This window comes from Ylistrum balloti, unplaced genomic scaffold (genome assembly GCF_031769215.1).
Source record: "Ylistrum balloti isolate Yb309-2 unplaced genomic scaffold, AGI_CSIRO_Ybal_v1 Utg370512, whole genome shotgun sequence".
Lineage (NCBI taxonomy): Eukaryota > Metazoa > Mollusca > Bivalvia > Pectinida > Pectinidae > Ylistrum > Ylistrum balloti.
Genome location: NW_026782330.1, coordinates 304,124 through 326,235, shown reverse-complemented (window position 1 = coordinate 326,235; position 22,112 = coordinate 304,124). Strand labels below are relative to the sequence as shown.

The 22,112-nt window shown below is 34.1% G+C and overlaps 3 protein-coding genes across 5 annotated transcripts in view; 2 read left to right on the top strand and 1 right to left on the bottom strand.

Annotated features, from left to right (window-relative positions):
• The window catches only part of LOC132555720 (histidine-rich glycoprotein-like), a gene marked incomplete at its 5' end in the record, with an annotated part of 838 nt that extends 689 nt beyond the window's left edge, over nucleotides 1-149 (top strand). Inside the window, one exon of the mRNA XM_060220081.1 lies at nucleotides 85-149. Within this exon, the coding sequence (XP_060076064.1) occupies nucleotides 85-149 (65 nt within the window). The remainder of the gene's footprint in view (nucleotides 1-84) is intronic.
• The window catches only part of LOC132555777 (uncharacterized), a 21,148-nt gene extending 12,565 nt beyond the window's left edge, over nucleotides 1-8,583 (bottom strand). The window contains exons 1-8 of the mRNA XM_060220141.1: nucleotides 8,544-8,583; nucleotides 6,692-7,156; nucleotides 5,865-6,278; nucleotides 5,397-5,517; nucleotides 4,846-4,973; nucleotides 4,569-4,598; nucleotides 1,955-2,087; nucleotides 170-282 (exon numbers count right to left, since the gene is read on the bottom strand). Coding sequence (XP_060076124.1) covers nucleotides 170-282; nucleotides 1,955-2,087; nucleotides 4,569-4,598; nucleotides 4,846-4,973; nucleotides 5,397-5,517; nucleotides 5,865-6,278; nucleotides 6,692-7,127 — 1,375 coding nt within the window. The 5' untranslated portion in view covers nucleotides 7,128-7,156; nucleotides 8,544-8,583. The remainder of the gene's footprint in view (nucleotides 1-169; nucleotides 283-1,954; nucleotides 2,088-4,568; nucleotides 4,599-4,845; nucleotides 4,974-5,396; nucleotides 5,518-5,864; nucleotides 6,279-6,691; nucleotides 7,157-8,543) is intronic.
• Nucleotides 8,408-22,112, top strand: LOC132555778 (nucleolin-like). 3 transcript variants are annotated; one of them, XM_060220143.1, is made up of 14 exons: nucleotides 8,408-8,426; nucleotides 10,543-10,847; nucleotides 11,144-11,303; nucleotides 12,044-12,174; nucleotides 12,706-12,741; nucleotides 15,168-15,297; nucleotides 16,079-16,215; nucleotides 16,936-17,340; nucleotides 17,812-17,858; nucleotides 18,222-18,235; nucleotides 18,719-18,799; nucleotides 19,334-19,467; nucleotides 19,735-19,854; nucleotides 21,626-22,112. In XM_060220143.1, the coding sequence occupies exons 2-14, from the start codon at nucleotides 10,559-10,561 to the stop codon at nucleotides 21,667-21,669; spliced, it is 1,728 nt and encodes a 575-aa protein (XP_060076126.1). In that variant the 5' UTR covers nucleotides 8,408-8,426; nucleotides 10,543-10,558; the 3' UTR covers nucleotides 21,670-22,112. The 3 variants fall into 3 exon arrangements, with proteins under 3 accessions (XP_060076126.1, XP_060076125.1, XP_060076127.1); XM_060220142.1 differs by lacking the exon at nucleotides 8,408-8,426 and adding an exon at nucleotides 8,806-8,859; XM_060220144.1 differs by lacking the exon at nucleotides 8,408-8,426 and adding an exon at nucleotides 8,938-8,959.

Sequence of the window (22,112 nt, the reverse complement as noted above, 5' to 3'; positions counted from 1 at the left end):
CCCATCACATAGTTCACACTCTCACCCATCACATAGTTCACACTCTCACCCATCACATGGTTCTCACTCTCACCCATCATATAGTTCTCACTCTCATTCACCACATGGTTCTCACTCTAACACCTTATATTATTCTCACTTATCACTGAGATCAGTATCTCATGTTTACCTATGTCTGTGATCCTGCTGATCCGCACTTGGTGCTTGCCAATCTTGATGAACTTGTTTTTGTGAAGAAAGGCAAGACAGTCTGATTTAGATTCCATTTCTACCACAGCCCAACTAGAAAATAAAACCCACACAGATCAAGATTCAGTATTCACATCATCTTCTAAAGAATGACAAGATCATTTATAGTGATAGAGATGTTAGTGAGGAGGCACAGTAATCTCCATTCATTACTTGTTCAATGTAAATCAATGCAGCTCAGTGAAATATATTTTCTGTCACTGACAACGCTGTAAAATTTCCTGTGAGTGTGGAGAAAATGTTACTGTCAATGTATTAACCTGTGCATATTCTTTTTTTCAATTTCACCTCAAATATTTTCAAATAACTGCAATGTTAACCAGTACATGTACCAAGGTAAAAGGTCTGGAAGGTTAACACTATGAAAAGAAAACTCTTCACGTCTTGCACCATTATCTGCAGAGGCCTCGTGTCACAGGAGGGAGACCCTAATAACATGATGATATTTCCAGTTATGTTTCAAGTGTCTGTAGATCAGCCAAATGTGCTAGAACACTCAGAAATGAGCTATCATCTCTCAAAACGTGTCAAAGTCTGGCAATAAATGTAAAAGTCATACAGGGATTATCTCCCCCTGGAATAGTGTTTCCTGTCAGGTTTATCTGATACGTTGACAATGGAGTAAATGGCATGGCCAGATCTATCTGTAGGTAAATCAATAACATACTGATATTATAGTGCGTTTCTATGAAATGACACCATCTGTTTCCACCTTGGGAAATTAAACAATTCATTGTTGACAATATAATATAGTTATGGAACTTCTGCAAAGGACATTGTTCCTGATTCTGAGACTTTGAAACGAGAAGTTCATTGATGGGTTGAATCAATGTAAATTGTTAATGTCAGTCTCGGATGGAGAAGTAGAGGACGTGTACACTGGATGATTAATTCTACAGCAGAAATTACAGCATGTATAATGATATAAAGCAGGTTAAGGCAGTACATTGTAATTACATGCTTTTAAACTCCAATCATCAGCTAATATTGCTGAATAAGGCTTATTTAATGTTGTAGTACATTTATTACTTCATCAACATACAGAATGACTTTTAAACAAGATTTAATTATACAGCAATCAGTGCTGATACAGCAATCAGTGCTGTTACAGTAGTCCAAACAACAAGATGGTTCATTATTAGTGTCAATATCAGGGGCAAGTTTAGGTCAACAATCTCCTGTTTATGGCTGTCACTTTGTCATGCAACAGACACTTAGAATCTGGGTCATCTTCAAAACTTTAGAAACACAAAATCAGAAATGTTTCAAAGTTAATGGCTAATGCTTTTATTGAGTGTACATCTCTAAACCCCTTCATGGGCTCCTTAGATCAGTATTCCACATATGAAATGCTAAAACTTTGTATATATCCAATACAAGCTGTTCTACAGTATGTACTTCAGCAAAGGGTACTTCATTAACACAAATTAACAATCAATGCCATTCAGTGTTAATCCACTCTCAGTACCAACAACATATATGTTGGGAGTAGGGACCAATCATGTCCCTGTGACATTTTTATTCTACTAATGATAATGAGTGTTTTCTTTTTACTATACAAATCAGCTCATTGATCCATGAGAATGGAATAATTTTCAAAAGATGATTACTGTCTCTCACCATGACCAGAAGTATTGGTATAGCTGCTCACCTGCCTGTGGCGTGTCTAATTTGCCTTCCCCAGGGCCTCACTTTACTTACTTACCCCATAACCTTGCCCCCTGGCTTGCGGGCTACACAAGCCCTGACCATATTAGGTATGTATTCCTTCAGTGACAAGTCTGTTGTATCTTCAGGTAAATTCTTCAGGAACAAAGATCTGTCCCTGGGATGGCCCTCTGTAAACAACACGCAAAGCTGAAAATCAAGTCTTCATCAAGAAATATTGAACTACAATGAAAATGCTTCCTCTGTGCGAGATCCGAGATTGAAAACATCCATATATATTGGCAGTGTTTACTTCTCTTTTTTCTCCAGTGTAGCTGTGAGTCACTGAATCATGACTCATTAAATGTTAATCTCATTTATCCTCATACAGTATGTACAAAATGTACAAAGCTTAAAATATTTTGTAATATTGAAAATCCTTTGTTGAAATTCATTCACACAAAAATACCTGTGATATCATTGTCATTTACAATGAAATCCATGCATAAAACTTTTGAAATAGAATGCTGATCCAGCATCATAGATTCTACATCATTTCCATCAAAGATGGTGTTAGGATAATTCAGATATCACATGATCAATCTACTGGTATATATTTAAATTGTGACATTTTTTTCTTTCAAGAAATTCATATAAACAGCATATACTGCTTTTCTTCTGCAAGTAAATATATATATTTTCATTTGGGATCTTAAGACACAATCAACAACCCTTTGTAATTCTCTTCAAAAAGTCTTTTTATTTCTTTGAGTCAGTTGTGTATCTTTAAAATTTGACCCATTTCTGATGTTTTCGACATCCTTAGAAGCGTTTGAATTCATGTTGTCATTTTTGATGTATACATTGATATGTGGATCCTTCAATTCTTCCTCCTTTCACTGATCCATATTATCTAAGTTGAAAAATCCAGTAAAACAGTCAACATTGAAATGAATTACGACTGTAAAACTTCCAACAGAACGGTGTGCATTTGCCTCTCTTCTTCATACACTTCAGGCTACATGTCTTGATAAACAATGCACGCTTCAATTGTTATTTCATTAATTTCTTTCCTGTCTTTCAATTTGTAACAACTTCACCTGATGGTAGATGTTTGTACAACATGACTTGTTTTTACTTTTCTCTTCCTGAACACCTGTACGGTTCAGTGGACAGTTTCTGAATGTCTATATTAAGGACACATGTCTTTCTCAAAGTTTTTTCCACTTGACAAGACATATCAGCAACACTTTCTGACAAGAAAATGTGTGTTTGATGTCTGGTAAATTTTTTCCAATGTGAACATTTCCTTAGTACAGAATGACATTCTTTTGACATAAATATTGTCAATCAGTACAACAATTCTTTGGAAGATGAATATTGAATTATATGGTAAAAAACCAGTAAATGCAATCTTTTCAAGCAATGCAAAGTCATAGTCATCCATCTTCTACATCAGCTTTGAAGACACTTTGATGTCAGTAATCCTGATGATCAATGGTTTAAACATTTGATCAATGTCATCCATACTTCTATAAGCTTCCTCCAAAGGTCTGTTTGGTGATAAGTCTAGTTTTCTCCTTACCATGCTAAAGTGGCTAATGTTTCTCCAAAATCCATGTAAGTCCTGCTTACTAAACATTAGTTGAGTTGATTGGATAATACCTGTATGAAGTGTCTCTTGAATTCAGGATCCCAACCGCCAAAAAAAAAAACCATGCTAGGTAGTGTCCGGCGACAACTAAACCAATTTCTTATTAATGATCGGTGTTGGCCAACAAAGAAAGCTCTGATACATCAATGTAGTTTAATGAGACAAAATATGGATGTATCAATTAGCATATGCTGTGTAAATTTCTAGCTTAAAGTTTCATCCTACTGCACTTTTCAGATGAGGACAGCTTACATAATTAATAAGCGATATATGTCCCCTTCTGGACCCCACAAGCTATTACATTTTTGTGCGAACTTTGATGAGAAAGAAGAGTGTTGACAATGATTTTCTAAAAATAGTAACAGTGACCTTTACCTTGAGCCAACAACTCTGAATCTCAAACTTGTCCAATATATTATGATTTTTTTTTGTAAATGTATGAGGTTTCATCAAAATCCTGCGAGGAATGAAGAAGGAAGAATATTAACAATTATCTTAAAATAGCAATAGTGACTTTGACCTTGACCTAACAACCTGAAACGTAAAGTTTGTGGGTGAAAGGGGTTTGATCAAAATCCTGAAAGATTACTAGAGCACTGACAAATTTTGGTGTTTTATACGTACATTGATGGACGGACGCAAGGAAGGCAAACAGGTGGACAGAGAAAAAATTATAGTCTTCCCCGATTTCATCAGTACAGGACAAATAATTAACATGGACAGAACTGATTACTAATGAGAATCAATGCTGAACAGTGAAATAATTTGTTTTCTTATTGAAAATTTTGAAATAAATTCTAATGGTGAAAATTTTGAACTGTATATTTGTACTTTCTGCTTTTTTCTGTATATCATTTAGAAATTTATAGAATATTTCATGATATAACAATGTAATATGAAGAACTACACTTACATGTGTTCTTCAGGTTTTGGTTACTAACTGGTTTGGGTTAATTTTTTCATTAATTTGCTGTAATTTTCAATCATCTACAAATCAGTGCTGATCAGTAAATCTTACCTTGTAATCCCAGTCTTCTGCAGTAATCATCTAAAATGTAACAAAAAATGCATAAATAAACTTCAACTAAAGTAATATTAAAAATTGGTGGAGTAATTGTCGATTAATTTTCATGTTAAAACATGTTTTTAATTAACGGTAATCGCCATTTACCATTAAAATCAAATTTGTAAATGATATAATGACTTATATAATAGCACAGGGTGTTTGTGTTGATAATTGACTGATGAAATGCATTTGGAGGGTAGTGTTGTGCTTTAGATAAGTTTGTACTTACTTGTTTTCTTTAGTAAGTGTTCTGAGCATTCATCAATTTTGATTCCTAAGAGCCTAAGGTTTGACAGACTTTTGATGAGGTTTTCATATCGTGCTTGACTGGAGGCGTTGAAAGCAACTTTCATTTTTCTGACAGGAAGAGAAACATACTTAATGTGCTCATTATTTCACCAAAAATTCGTGTCGATTTCTTCCTCTTACCACATCTTACACACTATATCCTACATTATTTAACATGATGCATTCTTTTGGCTACTAAGAAAGAGATTTCCATCTGAACGATTATCATACAATGTTGTATCAATAATCCACTTAAAATCATGTCACAATAAAATTAACCTTAAATCAACTTTGTACCAGGACTATGTAAAACAAACCTATAGGTGATAACATGGGAGGGGGCTTGATATTCCCAACTCTTGGGGACATTTCTATTGATATTCCCAACTAATGGGGACATTTTTAAGTTATGTAAAACTTGTAATCAAGTTTTTAGATTGTACCTGGTAATAACAAAAAAAAATGTTTAATAAAATAAAAGAGCATGCTGACCCTAGTGTACGCGTCCCACTGTCATCTTCAAAATCAATATGGATTTCCTTAGCTTTGCAGAGACACAGGAAAAAGTCATCAGACTTGAAGTTTCTCACTTCTACATCCCTCAAGGTGACAGCTGGTAACAAAAACACAATTATAATGTTATAACAAACTTAATTAATTGTTATTGATATACATATTAAACGGTCTGGATAAACAGAAGCCTTGAAGCTAATACTTCTATAGTATAATTACTTATCAAATACAATTAAATTCTATACACTGTGAATATTAAGTGATATTTTCTTGAAGTTATCAACATAAACACTAACTGTAAAATGAACATTCAATGATCAAATTGATCTTTACAACTAATCTGAAAATCACCATGGTGATTACGATGAATATCATTGATTAATATCCTGGTAGATGTGAATTTGATAGAAATCAGAGGGCTATGTAGATCATTGTTGAAATGGTTACCCAAGTTCTCCCATTCCTTCGTCATGGCTTCATAGTCTGCCTTTCTCCTTTCCTCCGCTTTGGCTTTGGCTTCAGCTCTAGCTTTAGCTTCAGTCTCAGCCTTAGCTTTTCCTTCAGGTTTTGATTTTACACTCTTTCCAGCATCCTTCGATTTAGCAGTTTCTTTTTTCTCAACTTTCTTTGCAACTGTTTTCTCTTCTCCCTCAATCTTATCCTTTTGATCCTTTTCTTCAGTACCATCCTCTTTGTTACCGACTTCTTTTTTGTCAGAACTATCATCACCTGTAATTTCTGTAGCTGTGACACCATTCGCCTCAGTGTCTACCTCCCTCCCCCCTGCTTGGTTTTGACTTGTCTTTTCCTCTGTTGTTTCTGTTACATCAGTTTCCTCTTTGTCTTTGGAAGTCTCTGTACCTTTAAAATAAAAATCAGAGTTTTTACTTTTTTCTTTGAATTTTCGCTTTCGTCACTCTCTAGTGCTAAAACAAGAAAATCAATTTTAATGTTGTTGTCATTATCTCACCATAATCACCACCTTTCGGGCAGTGTTCATGATAAATTTTTTCCATGGAGGTCACTGACTATGTATTTTACCATTTAAAACAATGACACATTAAATTCATAGACTATATTGTACCTGACTGGTATCAAAGAAATTGTAAATGGAATCTGTTGAACAATTGTGAGCATCATCTCATAACTATCTTCTTCTCATCAAACAAGAAAAACATTTAACTGACTACTACCAAGACTGGTCCTGTCTACATATAAAGATCAAATGCCATGCAAGATGGATTTCAAGACCTAACATCTCAAAGTGTACTTACCATTATTTGGTTTTGTTGATGAATCCTCCATCTGATCGCCTTCTTCAGTCTTTCCAGGTTCCTCTTCCAGATTTTCTTCTCCTTCATGGAATTCCTCATCATAACTGGCTTCCATCTCATCCTCAAGGTCACCTTCATCTGCATCATACTTAGGACCTGTAGGCATGTCACTGTCATCTATCATGATGTCGTGGTCAATCTCTCCCCCATCATCTCCTTCATGTTCAGATCCAGAAGCTTCATCAACAACATCCCAGTTATCTGTCATAAACATTTCTACTCCTTCCTCATCCTCCATTTCTTCTCCATGGTCCTCATCACCTTCCTCCTCTCCTTGTTCATCAACTCCTTCACCGAGGTTCTCATCAACATCTTCATTCTCACACTCAACATTGGCAGTCAAGTCTGAAGCTTTGTCATCTGCTGGGGTTGCCATTTCTTTCAATAGCAATGCCACTTCTAGATCTGCATATAAATTTCATATTATGTAACGTTAGTATTAGCGATGAAAGTGCTTAAACAATTTGTGGTGTCATTTTCGTAATCGAGATACAAATTATTTCAGAATATACACAAGCATGTCTTCTATTGATAGCCTATATAATGTATTTTTAATGGTAAATGTATATCAGACAAACATCAATGCTTATGCAAAATTTCATTAACATTGGACGAGTAGTCTCGCTGAAAATGAGATCACATGACCTATGACCTGTGGAGAGCAATCCCATATAATATATTCTAAAAGGCAACAATTGTATAAAATGTGGACAAGAATGGCCCTTACAGGCAGAAATTATTGCAGGGCAGGAACTTTAACCCACTATCTTATATAATTTTACAACAAACCACTCCAGACAAGCAACCTGTGTACTCTGCATAGTCATGATTGGCCAGTAAAAAGAAAAATCGCATGGAAACTGAAGTGTTACTATTATTCTATTTTCCATCGAATACTTTTTCATAAATAGTGATAACCATGATGGTTGATAATCAAGATGGGTGTCTGCCGGCCATCTTGTTGCTTTGGATCAGTTCCAAAATGGGCTGTGCAAAACTGCAGAATAAGGCAAACCTATTATATATGAAATTTGAGAATGATCCATTCAGTACTTCTCCAGAAATAATGTAAAAAAAAGAGCTGTTTAAGGCCAGATGGTGGACTTTATCCAACATCCATTATCGCTGACTTGGTGTTAGATGGTAGACCAACTACCAACAATGGATGAAGGACAATTTTATCAGCCAAACCATTTATTTACTGATGGTGGCCTAAAAATGTATCTGAATTGCTGCGGTTTTATTTTTAATTGAATGATACCAAATTGATATGTGTTACAAGGAGAGTGATTACACACACAGTCTTGCTGAATTACAGGGATAAACGAGTTATTTAAAAGGAAAACAACCATCCATCTTTCCAGTGTTTAAACACCCGTCAGGAAGGTGAATAAAGTTTTAATTGTTAAATGACGCACTGTGTTGATTTTTAGCATGGCAGACTTTCCTTCCTTTACAACTAAGTATGCGTAGCGTAAAATGCCACCGCTGCAACGAACTGCAGCATAAAATATGCTCATGGAACAATGAGTCTGCGTTCTGAGGAAGTTTATCCTCTGTAATGAGAGAATGCGTTGGAGTTCCAGGGGAATCCTCGAGCTCTCGAACATGCGTAGAGGTATTACGATACTGTTAGTAATACAGCTAGATTGAGGCCATTTTTAAAATATCACAGGTATGTGACCTATACATATTTGGTATTTGTGATTAAAGGTTATTTTCTTATGATAACGTTCATTGTCATGAATATATCAAGTTCACCAAACGGCAAACAACAGCAATACAAAATTACCTTATGGAACAATGACGACCAAAGCCACCTAGAATTATCCCCCATGTAGCATTTACTCGATAGAGGGAGCAAAGTGAATAAATATAATTTCTCATGAAGTCAAGTAATTCGATTGAAATTTAAACTCAGATTACAGTTGATCTTCAAAAATGCTTCAAATCTGAAGATAAAAAGCAAAACAATAAAAATATATTTGAAAACATTTATATCTTAATATATCCGGATAATTGAAGACCGGAAATACGACTAAAACTAGATCGCACAACGCCGCTGTCACGTGTGATAAGAAAGCAGCTTTTGTCCATTTTGGGTTTAGGTAATGCATAGACAAGATTGTTTCATATATCTGCAGTAGACAAAGGAATCATTACACCATGTTTGCATTTGATTATGACTGATGTAATCATAAAAGCATGGTAAATAGAGCACCCGATTGGCCCATTTCCCGATGTCTCTTTGACGTTTACCTGCCAACTAAAGTAATTAAAGCACCAAAATATATATGTAAATATTAAATACTATGGACGATCTTTGACTAAAAACGTGTTCATTTCTCTATTTTCGACTGGTGCAGTTTGCAAAGATACCAGGTTGGTTATATGTTGATAAGAACATTACCTGTTTTCGAATGTTTAATCTTCATTTAATGCTGTCGGTTATCTATCAAGAGTCGCGAAGCTCAGCAACATACATGTAGGCATTGTAATGATGTTTTCACTGGCATGTACGTAGTCTGGAAGGGAGATATGAAGATGGCAGTTACAAAGCACGTTGTACTTTAGTGCCTACAATCTATAATTCCTGAGAGTTATTGTGTAGTTTTCTGTAGTATAAATCATGATATCAGCTTGTATATGAAGAACATATCTTTCAGTCTTTATGCAGCTTGCATATGAAAATGATGATTTGTATATTCCTTCATGATGGGAGGATTTGTTGCCCTGAAACAGTTTTATGCTCATTTTTCTTCTGTTATCTTTGGAGGTAATGACTGAAGATTTGGGTGTGGCACCTCGATCTCGAAGAACAGGATACACAAGTTTTTAATATAGTTTAAGAAATATAAAAAAAAAAATATAATGCAGTTATGGCCCTTTGTATGTAGAATATGTCATATGGCAGTTTTCCAGATTTTTTCCCCAAATTGTTGTGGGGTTGATCATTATAATCAAGGGACCTGGTTTTGGGTGAATACATGGGTTTTAGTGACCTGAGAAACTGTGTGATATTTCCTTTGGTCTCTGTAAATATCACCTTAGGGGGTTGATTAATCCTCACCTGGAAACAGGTCAGGGATTATGTAATATCCAGCTCACTTTTAGTAAATTCCTGTAAGATGTTCATTGAACATTTAACCATTCCAATAGAGAAGTCTGTTATTGTTTGTTAATGTTACCAATAGTTGTCATTACTCAGTGATCATTATTTCTCTTAGATCTGTTTAGGAAAACATGACAGTTTAGTTCAGCAATAACATTGACAATTATGCCATCAGATCCCATTTATGTATGTTTAAAATCCTTGTCCCTAGAGTGATACACGAAACTATGTGAGGGATTTGGGGGCAACTTTTCTAGTTTTCCTGTAGTTATTGTTTGAATGCAGAGCAAAATGAATCCACAAAATAAAAGAATTCAAGTCAGTGAGAGCAGGTGTATCAGAATGGTAAAATGTCTCGTATCATGACACTTAAAGAAGTGAAAATAGCATCACTTTACACATTTAACTTTACAGATACAATAAAATTTAACTTCAAAATTTAATTTCAGCTTACCATATTTATTTACTTTGCCAAATTCTGTATCTTACTAAAGTCTTCCATTGTATGGTGGCACTGTTCATTTATGTTAAACTGGATTCTGTAAAATATGTAATGACTGCCTTTTGAATTTCAGTTCCATATAAACTTGTCAGGTAAGTATTTAATTTCTAAAGGTAATTGCCTCAGAATTGAAATAACGAGCAGAAACAATTCATGTCAAATTTTATTTTATTTCAGACAACTTAAATTAAAGATGGCTGAAAATACAGAAAATATGGATACAAGTGAAAATATTGGTCAGGATATTGATGAAACAATTGATGAACTGTCAGAACTAGTAAAGGATGATGCTGTCGTTGGTGATAAAGAAGAAACGAAAGAAGATGAGAACATGGACGATTCCACGGATAAGAAGGAAGAAGATTCCAAAGAAGAAGAGGACTCCAAAGCTGAAGAGAAAGATTCTACAGAGGAGATTGCTAAAAAGAAGAGAAAGAAACCAAATTTCATTGATAAAACACAAAGACCACCATTAGTTAGAGGTAAGAAATACCCAGGCAACCACTGAAAAAGTACAGGTACCACCCTTAGTCAGAGTTAACAGATAACTATTGATAAAGCACAGGTACCACCCTTAGTCAGAGTTAACAGATAACCATTGATAAAGCACAGGTACCACCCTTAGTTAGATATAAATAATAACCATCGCAGATAAAAAAAACCTTAGTGCTTAAAGTATTTACAAATAGCCAAGACTACTAATGTGTAATTAAATGTAGTTCCCTGAACAGAGAAAAATATTTAAAGTTTTGTTCTAATTCAAACTTTTTGTTTTAAGTTGTTCAAGGTGAAGTGATCATTAATAACTTCAAAATGAAAGATGCTAAGATGAAGGATTTCCTGACCATCCTAAGCAAAGCTGATAGCTTTGTCTTTGAGTACAATACTGAAAGCACACAAAGCAGCCAAACAGAGGAAAACAAGAACCAAAGGATTGGGTTTGTATAATCCATACTTTAATTATGTATATATATGTATAACAGAATTGGAAACACTTCTGATTAATAAAACTTGAAGTGTTTTCATATAAAATCTTCAGAAGCTTTGCAAATTTTATTATTTTCTGTATATGTACTGGACACTGCAAATTTTGAATTTCTTATATACTGTTGAAACTTGTCTCAAAATCGTTTATGTTGAAATTCTGTTTTAGTCAAAATAATTTCCAAGTCTCCATTATTTTCCTTCTTCATCTTTGTGATTTTCGTTCGGATGAGTGGAATTTCATTACGTCAAATTGCAGTCGAAGTCGAAGTGCAGTGCTGGAAGTATTTCCAATTGATAGAGTCCATATCTTTGTGTGATTTGTTAAGTCTAGTGCTTGTATAATGTTTTCTATAATAGGAGAAAGATTTCCAGTGTCGCCTTTATCATATGTTTATTCATTCATAGTAAAGTCCTATTAATATGATCTGTCCCCCACAAAAATCAACAATTTTACAGTGGTCCATACTTTACTGTGAATACTTAGACTCTTGTATTCATGCTAAGCTGGTGTAACTAAGTGTTGGGTTTATACACAATTTTGACAGTTATTGTTTTCATGTTTTCTATCGTCATTTATGTTCTGAAATATATTTTGTAATGTTTTAACTTTTAAAAGTACCGGTAACATTAATATCTCTTTGGCCAAATAATCCAATCGTTTTCTGGTTTTATACATTTTCTTGTTTTGTAGAAAGATAACACTGACCTATTCTGCAAAAAAGGATTTCAAAGCTCTTTCAGTTATCAACATTCTGGCAGATCTGGTTGATTTTGATTCTGGTATTGAAATAATAGCACCAGACTCCATAAAGAATGAAGTGGGTAGGTGATTGACTTAGTCATGTTTAATTATTCAGAAAATGAGCTAGACTTCCTGTTCTCCTATGTATATAATATAGCAGGTTCCAATGCTGATTAAGGCAACTAGATTAGGGTATTTTATAAGTGATGCATCATTTTGATAATTCTAGTCCTTTATAAGAAAAAGTCTTGTTTGGCATGAGAAAGTGCAACGACTGCTGTAGACAAGTTTTTCAGTTTAGCATAGTATTAAAGATGAAGACACCTGCTACTTCCATTTGAGAGAAGAATCCTTACAGTTTAACCAGAAAAGAAGTTCCAGTACCATGGAAGTCGACTAATGCTTTGTAGAGAATGTTAGCACAACATTTAAAACACCTACATCTGTACCTACTGCATGATTCATCTTTTTACTTTGCCTTATATTATTGAAAAAAATTATATAGAACGATATGATATTAAAAACTAATTTAAGTTTAGATCATTCTGGAGTTAATTTGATTTTGTTAAAGTGTGTTTTGGATGACAGTTTTTCATATTTTTTTGGAACAGATGCTGAGCTATACGGGATACGAAGACACCTGTTAAGTATGTACATACTGGTATGATATATAGTATAATCAAAGTAGGACGATATCCAACAGTTCCAGATATTCTAGTTCACATCCAGTTTCTTTCTGTTCTAAATACAGGCCTAATACACTAATATTTTACAATGCTAGCTAAATGGTAACAATAGGAACAAACAGGCATAACTAATTCATATTAAATTGATTTATTGCAAAACTATTAGACAAATTAAAGAAGGAATGTGTGAACTACAATTCAGTTTCCAATACTAAATTGTACATCATTCAGTTATCAAATTTATTTTAATCGTGAACAAAAAAAATCTCTTTTGATTGTGCAGTGTAAAACCTTATAATAAAGATTCTCTTTTGATTGTGCAGTGTAAAACCTTATAATAAAGATTCTCTTTTGATTGTGCAGTGTAAAACCTTATAATAAAGATTCTCTTTTGATTGTGCAGTGTAAAACCTTATAATAAAGATTCTCTTTTGATTGTGCAGTGTAAAACCTTATAATAAAGATTCTCTTTTGATTGTGCAGTGTAAAACCTTATAATAAAGATTCTCTTTTGATTGTGCAGTGTAAAACCTTATAATGAAGATTCTCTTTTGATTGTGCAGTGTAAAACCTTATAATAAAGATTCTCTTTTGATTGTGCAGTGTAAAACCTTATAATAAAGATTCTCTTTTGATTGTGCAGTGTAAAACCTTATAATAAAGATTCTCTTTTGATTGTGCAGTGTAAAACCTTATAATAAAACCTTATAATAAAGATTCACAGAATGATTGATTATTTATAATTGAAAAATGATCAACAGTTAAAATCATTTTGGTTACCTATTTATCTGATAGTCCTTCAAGAAATCAGTCCAATTTTTACTTTCAAACTTTACAATATCAATATAAGAATTCTAACATAAACAAATACGTAATTATCTAAATAAAGGAAATGTACAGGTATTTAAAGTATGTACACACAATAAGGAACATCAGAATAATATACTGGAATATAATGATAAAACCAATTAGGGTTTTAATATCAATGAGTTGATCTTGAAATCAGACTTTTCAGTAGAAGACATCTTCATAGGGCTATAGCTAAAAAAATGTTTATAGAAACTGCCATGAAATCACACTTTTCACCACAAGATATGTAGGTAAGGCTAGTTGAAGGATTTCCATGGAAACTGGCATGAACATAACACTTTTCACTTCAAGATATTTAGGTAAGGCTAGCTAAAGGATTTCCACAGAAACTGGCATGAACATCACACTTTTCACCACAAGATATTTAGGTAAGGCTAGCTAAAGGATTTGCACGGAAACTGGCATGAACATCACACTTTTCACCACAAGATTATCTAGGTAAGGCTAGTGAAAGGAATGTCTGCAGAAATTGCCATGGAAGAGGAGGACACCTAAAGGATGCCAGGCACAAATATACAATTACTCAAAACAAAGTGTTAAGGGCGAATATGACCTGAAGATGACATTAAGGTGACTGGAGGTTAGCCTCTGGGTACTCGAGGAAAACTAGAGGAGTCAGTCTCACATGGTGAAAGGTCAAATTTAGAAAAATTGAACTGCAAAGTGTGTTGTGGTGTACAGGAAAGGTCTGTCAAACTAGAAGCTGGTCTGCTTCCTCACATACTATATGTGCCAACGATTACCTACCATTCCCTTGCTGGTGATGTGAATTTCCAGTATGATTAACAAATGCTGTATAGCATTTGTTCAGCAACTGACAGGTAGCATCAATGATGTGTTCATGTGGTGTACACATCTAGATGCCATGTTTTATTTATACAATGTACTTATGATGTGCTCTCACTTCATTCAATTAAAATCTTAACTGTAACGAGAAAAGCAGATTTATCTGTATTTAAGTATTGTAGCATTACTTGTTCTTCTTGATTTCTGATTGAAAGCCGTTTCAGCGGCGCTCAGGATACATTGGAGTGTATTTATCAATATTATATTCTTACAATGCATGTATATAAGCACATGAAAATTGAGCTTTGAATATGTTGAGTATTGTCCAAGTGCATACATGTATGCATTTGATATCACTATGACCAGCTTCAATATAACAGACTTGTATATCACAGTGATATACATGTACCGATGAATAACCGCAGATGATGAACGTCATCTGCTTCTCTGAAGATTTCCCATTTATTGAAAAAAGTTAAAGTTATTTGACTGCAGATAACTTTAATCTGTTTAAATGTGATAAATTGAAGTCAAACTTAATTATCAAGATATGAGGACATCATTCTCAAATATATTGGTTATAATTACCTGAGATTCCGAGCCAACACATGAAAAATGTGACGAAATAAAACAACTGGTCATATTGTCTAGGCAACACCTCTCCAGCCACAGTAACTCGGGTTACTATGGTTACAAACAATTTGTCTATATGGGTAGTTTGTCAATTTCAGGTCAGGCTAAAGATAAAACTTTGTATGTAAACGACATAACAAATGCTACAACCGAAGAGTTCTTACGGGCCTTAGTGCCTGATTGTACCAAAGCTCATATACCTGTAGACTCTGAGGGCAACAAACTTGGGTAAGTATTCCTCCCGGCTGGTGGAAGACCTATCTTACATTGCTTTATTTGCTGATTGATGTGTAATTGATTTACAGACACCTGTGTAGTGTTGCTGATCTCAAGTTGTTCCATCCTACATATTAACCATTGATAATTCAGACCTTTTTTAAACCAATATTTGATCAAATCTGGTAATCAAACATCTCTAATATAATATATAGAAATTGTACTTTGTATTTGGCATATCAGTGATACTTATTTCTTGGAAAAGTTTATAGATCTTTCCCTTCTTCATTAAGTTATGTCAACCAAGGTATTTGAAAAATGTGACATTATTAAGCTTAACTTAACGATTTCATTTCAAAATTTTTGTCCTGCAGGGATCCACTTGGGTTAAATTATTTAAAAGCCAAACCTGAGGATGGGTTTCACAACTTTAGAATTACTTCTTTCTGAAGACTATAAGAAATTAACTCATTTTCATAAAGTTTTCAACATAAACTGTATGAAATATTCATGTCCCATTGAACTGGAACTGTAATAAGGGACCAGATTTGCACTAGCCTATTAGAAAAGACAATTGTTTTTTTATGATATACATGTACATGTACTGTTCTGAGGATGCTTAAAAAGTGTATAGGTCTCATGATAGTAACTGATATAGACATTCTTGAAGTAATTGAAAGGTCTATTACTATGAATATTTAAGTCTTGACATCAATTCTTTATTGTGCCCTAAACGTTTAAACGCTTATGTACTGGTAAAATGGTGTAACCTAGTGATTCAATGCATTTTCAGTTGGGCAGTGCTTGAGTTCAGAAATGGAAAGGAGGCGGATGAGTGTATGAAGACTGTGAAGGAAATTGAGCTTGGGACTGATAACAAGGTTGTTATAAGTCGTGCAGAATCAACTGATCCAGCAGATTTAGAAAGAGGTAAATAATTATATGTAGAAAGGAACAGTAGGAAGTTTAAAACTATTTTGTGTAATGATCTTTAGGTAACCAGTTATGAGTAGCAGTGACCTAATTTCCATCACATCTATGTCAGAATCCATGTTTCTATCAAGCCTTGGCAGATTTTGGGTTCACTTTTTCAAGGTATCTCAAACTGCAGGTCAACTTTCCATATCCCTGCTATTTGGCTATTTATTCAGAGGTGCTGGGCCCAACAGGGGAAGTAGAAATTATCATTGATAAATTCTTCTCCTTTAATGAAGGGATTTTGACCTGATTTTAAGTTGAGCATCGCTTTGTACTGGGGATTCTGTTTACTATGAACAGAAGATCTGGCCAATTTGGGAGAAATGGAGGTAACCCTTCAAAAATCTTCAGTCTTAATAAATTTGATTTAAAGCTGTGTAGGGCATCAATAGGTGAAGGAAAACAAAAGTCAGTTTTGTTTAATGTTGTGATATTTTTTCTTTTTTTTTTACTGTTTTTCTAACCCAGTCACTTGACTATTGCAATAATATGACAACAGTAATTTCGCTATCTCCATACTATGGCTATAGCTTCTATGGCCTCAATAGTCATTCCTAGTGTTATTGTGTTTAAAATATCCCTGATATAATTGGACAAACCCCACAGAGTCCATGGTTTGTAATTGGGGTGAAATCACTCTTTTGATTGGGAACGAATCTGTCTTTGTTCTAGCAAAGGAACTTCACAAGAACAAGCCACCAAAAAGAAAGAAGGCTCCACAGACACCTGCCAAAGATAAAAAACGACAGTGGAACCAAGGACCAGGAATGCTGGGACCTCGACCTCTGATTGGGTCATCACCAAAGGGGGGTAATATGGGCAATTCTGGCAGAGGATGGTCACAGGGAGGAGGTGCATGGGCAGGAGGGGACATGTCAGGATCTGGCCGACAGATGAACTATGACGGTGGATTTGGCAACAGAGGTAATGCAAGAGGGGGCACGGGTAAGCCTAGACCTCATACAGCTGGCAGCAAGGGAAACTATGGAAAGCAGGGGTCATTTGGTGGTAACCAAGGTTATGGAAACCAGGGTTTTGGAAAGCAAGATTTTGGAAACCGCGGTTTTGGAAACCAAGGTATATATATATATTTGTAATATGAGAAATTTTCGAGCTTTATGTTTAAAAATTGTAAATGTTATCTGCCTTAACATCACAAGATATATATTGTGTTAGAATTAGTTTGAAATCTTGTCTCCCTTTATTATCAATCTAAACCTATTGTTTTCAGTCAGTACTCTTCCTTTTGTCTTTGTTAGTTATCTGGAAGATAACCTTGACATATATCCTCTAACACGTGCCACAAGTGAAGCATACATACTTATCCAATGAATCACCTGATGTTGTCTCTAGGTTATATGGGAACGAATGACTTGCCATTTTACTTCATCATTTTCTCATCGTGTTCTTTAGTACAATGTTTTTAATATGATGGGGAAAATATCTGTTTCTGAAAATTCTTTGACTTCTGGTTGATAATTTCATTAGTGCTCAATAGGTTTTGAAAAGAATATAATTTTATATGATGTTAAACCTACACTTTTTCAGATTATGGTTACCAAGGGTATGAGCGTCAAGGAAGATATTCAGAAATGGTAAAGATTTTAGACATTTTTGTGATCTTAAGTAATAAAAGATTCTTGTGAATTAATTTCCAGATTATATTTATCATTTTTCCCAAATACCAGATATGATCAGCCTTTCTTGAATATCTTGGTTATTCCCAGGCATCAACTATAATAAATCAATGATCATGTCTCTCAACAACATAAAATTATTGTCACATGCATATTTGTACATCCATGACAACAATATTGAAACCAAGATGGAAATATCCTGTAGTACAGTGATCGAGGAAAAAAAAATCTGTACATAATTATACAATATGTTTTCATATTTTAGATCTAATTTTAGTTAATTTGACAGTTTATGTAATATGACCTTTATCTTTTTTTCAGCATGACAATTATGGGTAAGTTGTAATTAAGTCTGACCTGTAGTAGTTGTTTGATATTGATGTGCCTTTGGGTATGTTTAAAGTATAACAGTTTTAGGGTAATATGTATGTTAATTTAGGGTAATGTGTATGTTAATTTAGGGTAATATGTATGTTAACTTAGGGTAATATGTATGTTAATTTAGGGTAATGTGTATGGTTAATATGTATGTTAATTTAGGGTAATATGTATGTTAACTTAGGGTAATATGAATGTTAATTTTGAGTTCAAATGCATGCTACTGGTGTATTGATTTGGAAAATGTCAAAAGTTTTACTTTTGATTTTGTATTTTTTAAAGTATGAATCATAAATATAGATAAAAGTCGAAAGTTTTCTTTTGTTTAAAATTATTGAAGTTATACTTTAGGATATCCCAAAAAGATTTTAAATTCCATTATAAAGAATCTGAATGATTTAACCTCTGACAATTTTGGCTAAGATTTTATTGTATTACAGAGATGGGCGGGGGAATATGGATGATGATAACATGCTGGATTTCCTTCAATCTGCAATTATGGAGATGAAAAACAAAAAGAGGTATTCACATTTGATAGACTGAAATTGTATGAAAATGTTGCAGCTTCCAACTGTTGTACTGTCTTCCATTTTCATGGCCTGGAAGCTGATGTCAAACATAAACTTGTATAGGTCAGGGAGATATCTTCACATAAACCTTGATATTTATTTTTGACCTGGCCATTTTTCAATCTCTTCATAAACCTGGGTGTTTAATTTGACTTTATGCAAGCCATGGGGCTATTTCTACCTAAAGCTTGGTATCTAGTTTAACTCTATGCAGACTTGCAGCCATTTCTATTTAACCCTAGTTAACATTTTGAATTTTGAAACCAATGAGGCAACTGAAGAAACAAAAATTGTTTGAAAGAAATGTCAAAATGTAGATAGGGAGGTGCACTAGCCTGTAACTTTCATTCACAATAATGTAAAGTACATGTATTTTTATTTCTTTTTATTTGAATTCTCTGTTTTTGTTGTGATTGGAAGATCAGACAGGTTATTTTCATAATATCACTTATTTATCTAATTTGTATTTTCACTCAATTGCTACAGTGCCAAGATGCAGTCTGGTGGGGATCGATGGGGAGGTGGTGCATATAGCCAATATGAAGGATTTGTAGATAACCCAAAGAGGAGACGAGATAACTGGAGTGATCCATCTGACAGAAACTGGGGATCTGGCAGGAGTAAGTAGTTTGTTCTCTGTAGAGGTAGTATGTTATTATGATGACATATTGTTTAACATAGGTTTGATGACATATTGTTTAACATAGGTTTGGTGACATATTGTTTAACATAGGTTTGATGACATATTGTTTAACATAGGTTTGATGACATATTGTTTAACATAGGTTTGATGACATATTGTTTTAACATAGGTTTGATGACTTCTAACACACACCTAGTTCCATTAGTTGGTATTTGTGTGATCATTATTGTGTGTTATTTCACAGATAATCAGGGAAGCAGGGGACAACAGCAGGGACTTGGAGTATGGACTCAGGGTGGTAATCAGCAGAATAGAAATGATATGGGCCGCAGTGGTGGCAAAAATTACGGAGGTGGTTATGGAGGTAAGGCCAGACCTGAAGTGTTTGTCATGCTTGTTTCCTGTCTAGCTTCGACAAAGACTTTCCAGACATTTATCAACTTCTGCAGGCCCATTCTGATTTATTGCTGAAATGTTAGTTTATTTAATTGTCTGATGAGGATAGGTCAGCATCAGAATTGGGAAACAATATTTGGATATTTGATATCGCTGTTATTTCTGCATCAAATTTTGTCAGCTAAAATATCAAGTGCATTAGAGACGAGACCCTTAACCTGGTAGTTGTACAGCTTTCTTGTGGTAACTGATTTCTTATAATTATTTCACAATGGAAGAGACAGTAAGGCTGATTGATATCAGTTTCTCTGAGACAATATCATATAGAAAGTTTGTTATGTCACCAACAATGTTGAAATTTCTTAATGTTTATGACCTTATTGACTCCTTAGTGAAAAATTCTTGATTTTAATCCTAAACATTTTCATAAAATTTTCTTTCCCAAAATTAGATTCAATATCACTGTCATAAAGATTTTAACTCACAGGACAGCCTGGTACAAAAAAGTGGATTCAGTGTTTATGTTGTCTTATATATAAGGAAATATGTGAGTAATAGTGTGATCATCTTTGTTTTTGAAGTACTGCTAGATCTGCTAGGACTATTTTTAGCCCACCATCATCAGATGTTTTGCTTTTCAAAGTGCCTTACTTCCATGGCCTGTAATCTGTCTGTTAAAAAATATATTTCTATAAGGTTTTTCCTTTGGTCCCAAGTTGTACCTGTTTCATTTTTAGACTGATCAGAAAACCAAAATGCCTGACAAGCTGCCATATTCAATTTTGATTATGAAAGTCTATTATTGCTATTGCTATTTCTTGAAAAGTACAGGATTGCTTTTTCTCAAATGTCATATGCAGGTTCCCTTCAATCCCTAGGTGTGCCCTTCATATGTTCGGAGAGTAATTAGCGAAAAATGTTTGACAGGTAGTCATCTTAGTGTTAGACTATGTAAGATCGTGTTTGCTATTTCTTAAGAAGTTACCGATTAATCTTTCTAAAATTATGTGTAAGTTCCCCTTGGTACCTTATTTCGCTGATTTTAAGACGCATCAAAAAACAAAATTCCTGACAGGCATCTGTCTGCGATTTTCACAGTGAAAGGTTGTTATCAGTATTTCTGAAGGAGATTTTTCAAAGTTTTCAAATTTCATATGATAAAGAGCAAAACAGAGGTATGTAGAGAAAAGTAATGAAAAGATCCAATAAATATCAAACAATGGTGGGCATCATGATATTTCTGGGATGTCAGTCACGATTTCGACATCTTATGAGGAACCTAAAACAGTTGACAGAGAGGAATTGACCATAATTCTAACAGCTTTACAAACTTTCATTTGTAATAACCAACCAGGAATGTTCCTCACATGATACAAAATGGTTCAGTTATTTTGTTAAGGTTGGATTGAAAATCCAGCGATGACCACCATCTTTAGAACATGTTTTTAACCTTCTACAACTAGATGGAAATCACCAGGAAAGTCAAGAAAACTTCAAATTCTACCATTCTGATAAATCTTAAGTACTATGGCCCTCGGAAGGTTCTGGAACAGGATTCATCAGATTAGATATAAAGATTTTCTGTGCAGTTTTTTTCTGGTTATAAATTTAGGTATAGCAAACCAACATACAAATGCAGACACAGTTTGTATCACCTTGAATTTTGTTGAACAAGCTTTAATTCCATGAAGTCATATAATACCTTTGTATGCTGTCATTGAATCTTTGTTCTGTTGTAGGTGGACAATATGATTCATACAGCTCATATGGTGGACGCTATTGAGCATCATTCTAACCTGGACACCAGTGAGACAATTGTGGAGACCGGCACATGTCATACCGTTGAGGCTATTAAGTACCTTGGTGGACTCTGTGTAGCTGTTATTATTGTGATCAAGACTATCAACAACTTATCAGCATAAGTTGTTGTTTATATCAGACTTTATCAGTGTTGTAAAGTGTTGGATGTTACATCTTTTTCCTTATCGTCTTATCTTGTCATTTTTTGGACTCTTAGTAAGTCCAACAGCATTTCATCTGTTGTTTTCATGATTGTGATTTGTTATCCCAGGATATTAAGTTGATTGTCATGTAAATATTCAGTTGTTAATTTCAGTAAAAAAATGAGATTTTCATTTGTTTAGGATCATTCTCATGATGATCACTGATTTATGATGTATTTATCATCATTCAAATTATGAATAAAATTCAGTGTACAAAACTTCA

Bases quoted from the DNA above. Each gene is read 5' to 3' on its own strand.
- LOC132555778 (XM_060220143.1), top strand. From the start codon at position 10,559: ATGGCTGAAAATACAGAAAATATGGATACAAGTGAAAATATTGGTCAG. The intron at 11,304-12,043 runs GTTTGTATAATC...CTTGTTTTGTAG, and splicing joins AACAAGAACCAAAGGATTGG to AAAGATAACACTGACCTATT. The intron at 16,216-16,935 runs GTAAATAATTAT...TCTTTGTTCTAG, and splicing joins TCCAGCAGATTTAGAAAGAG to CAAAGGAACTTCACAAGAAC.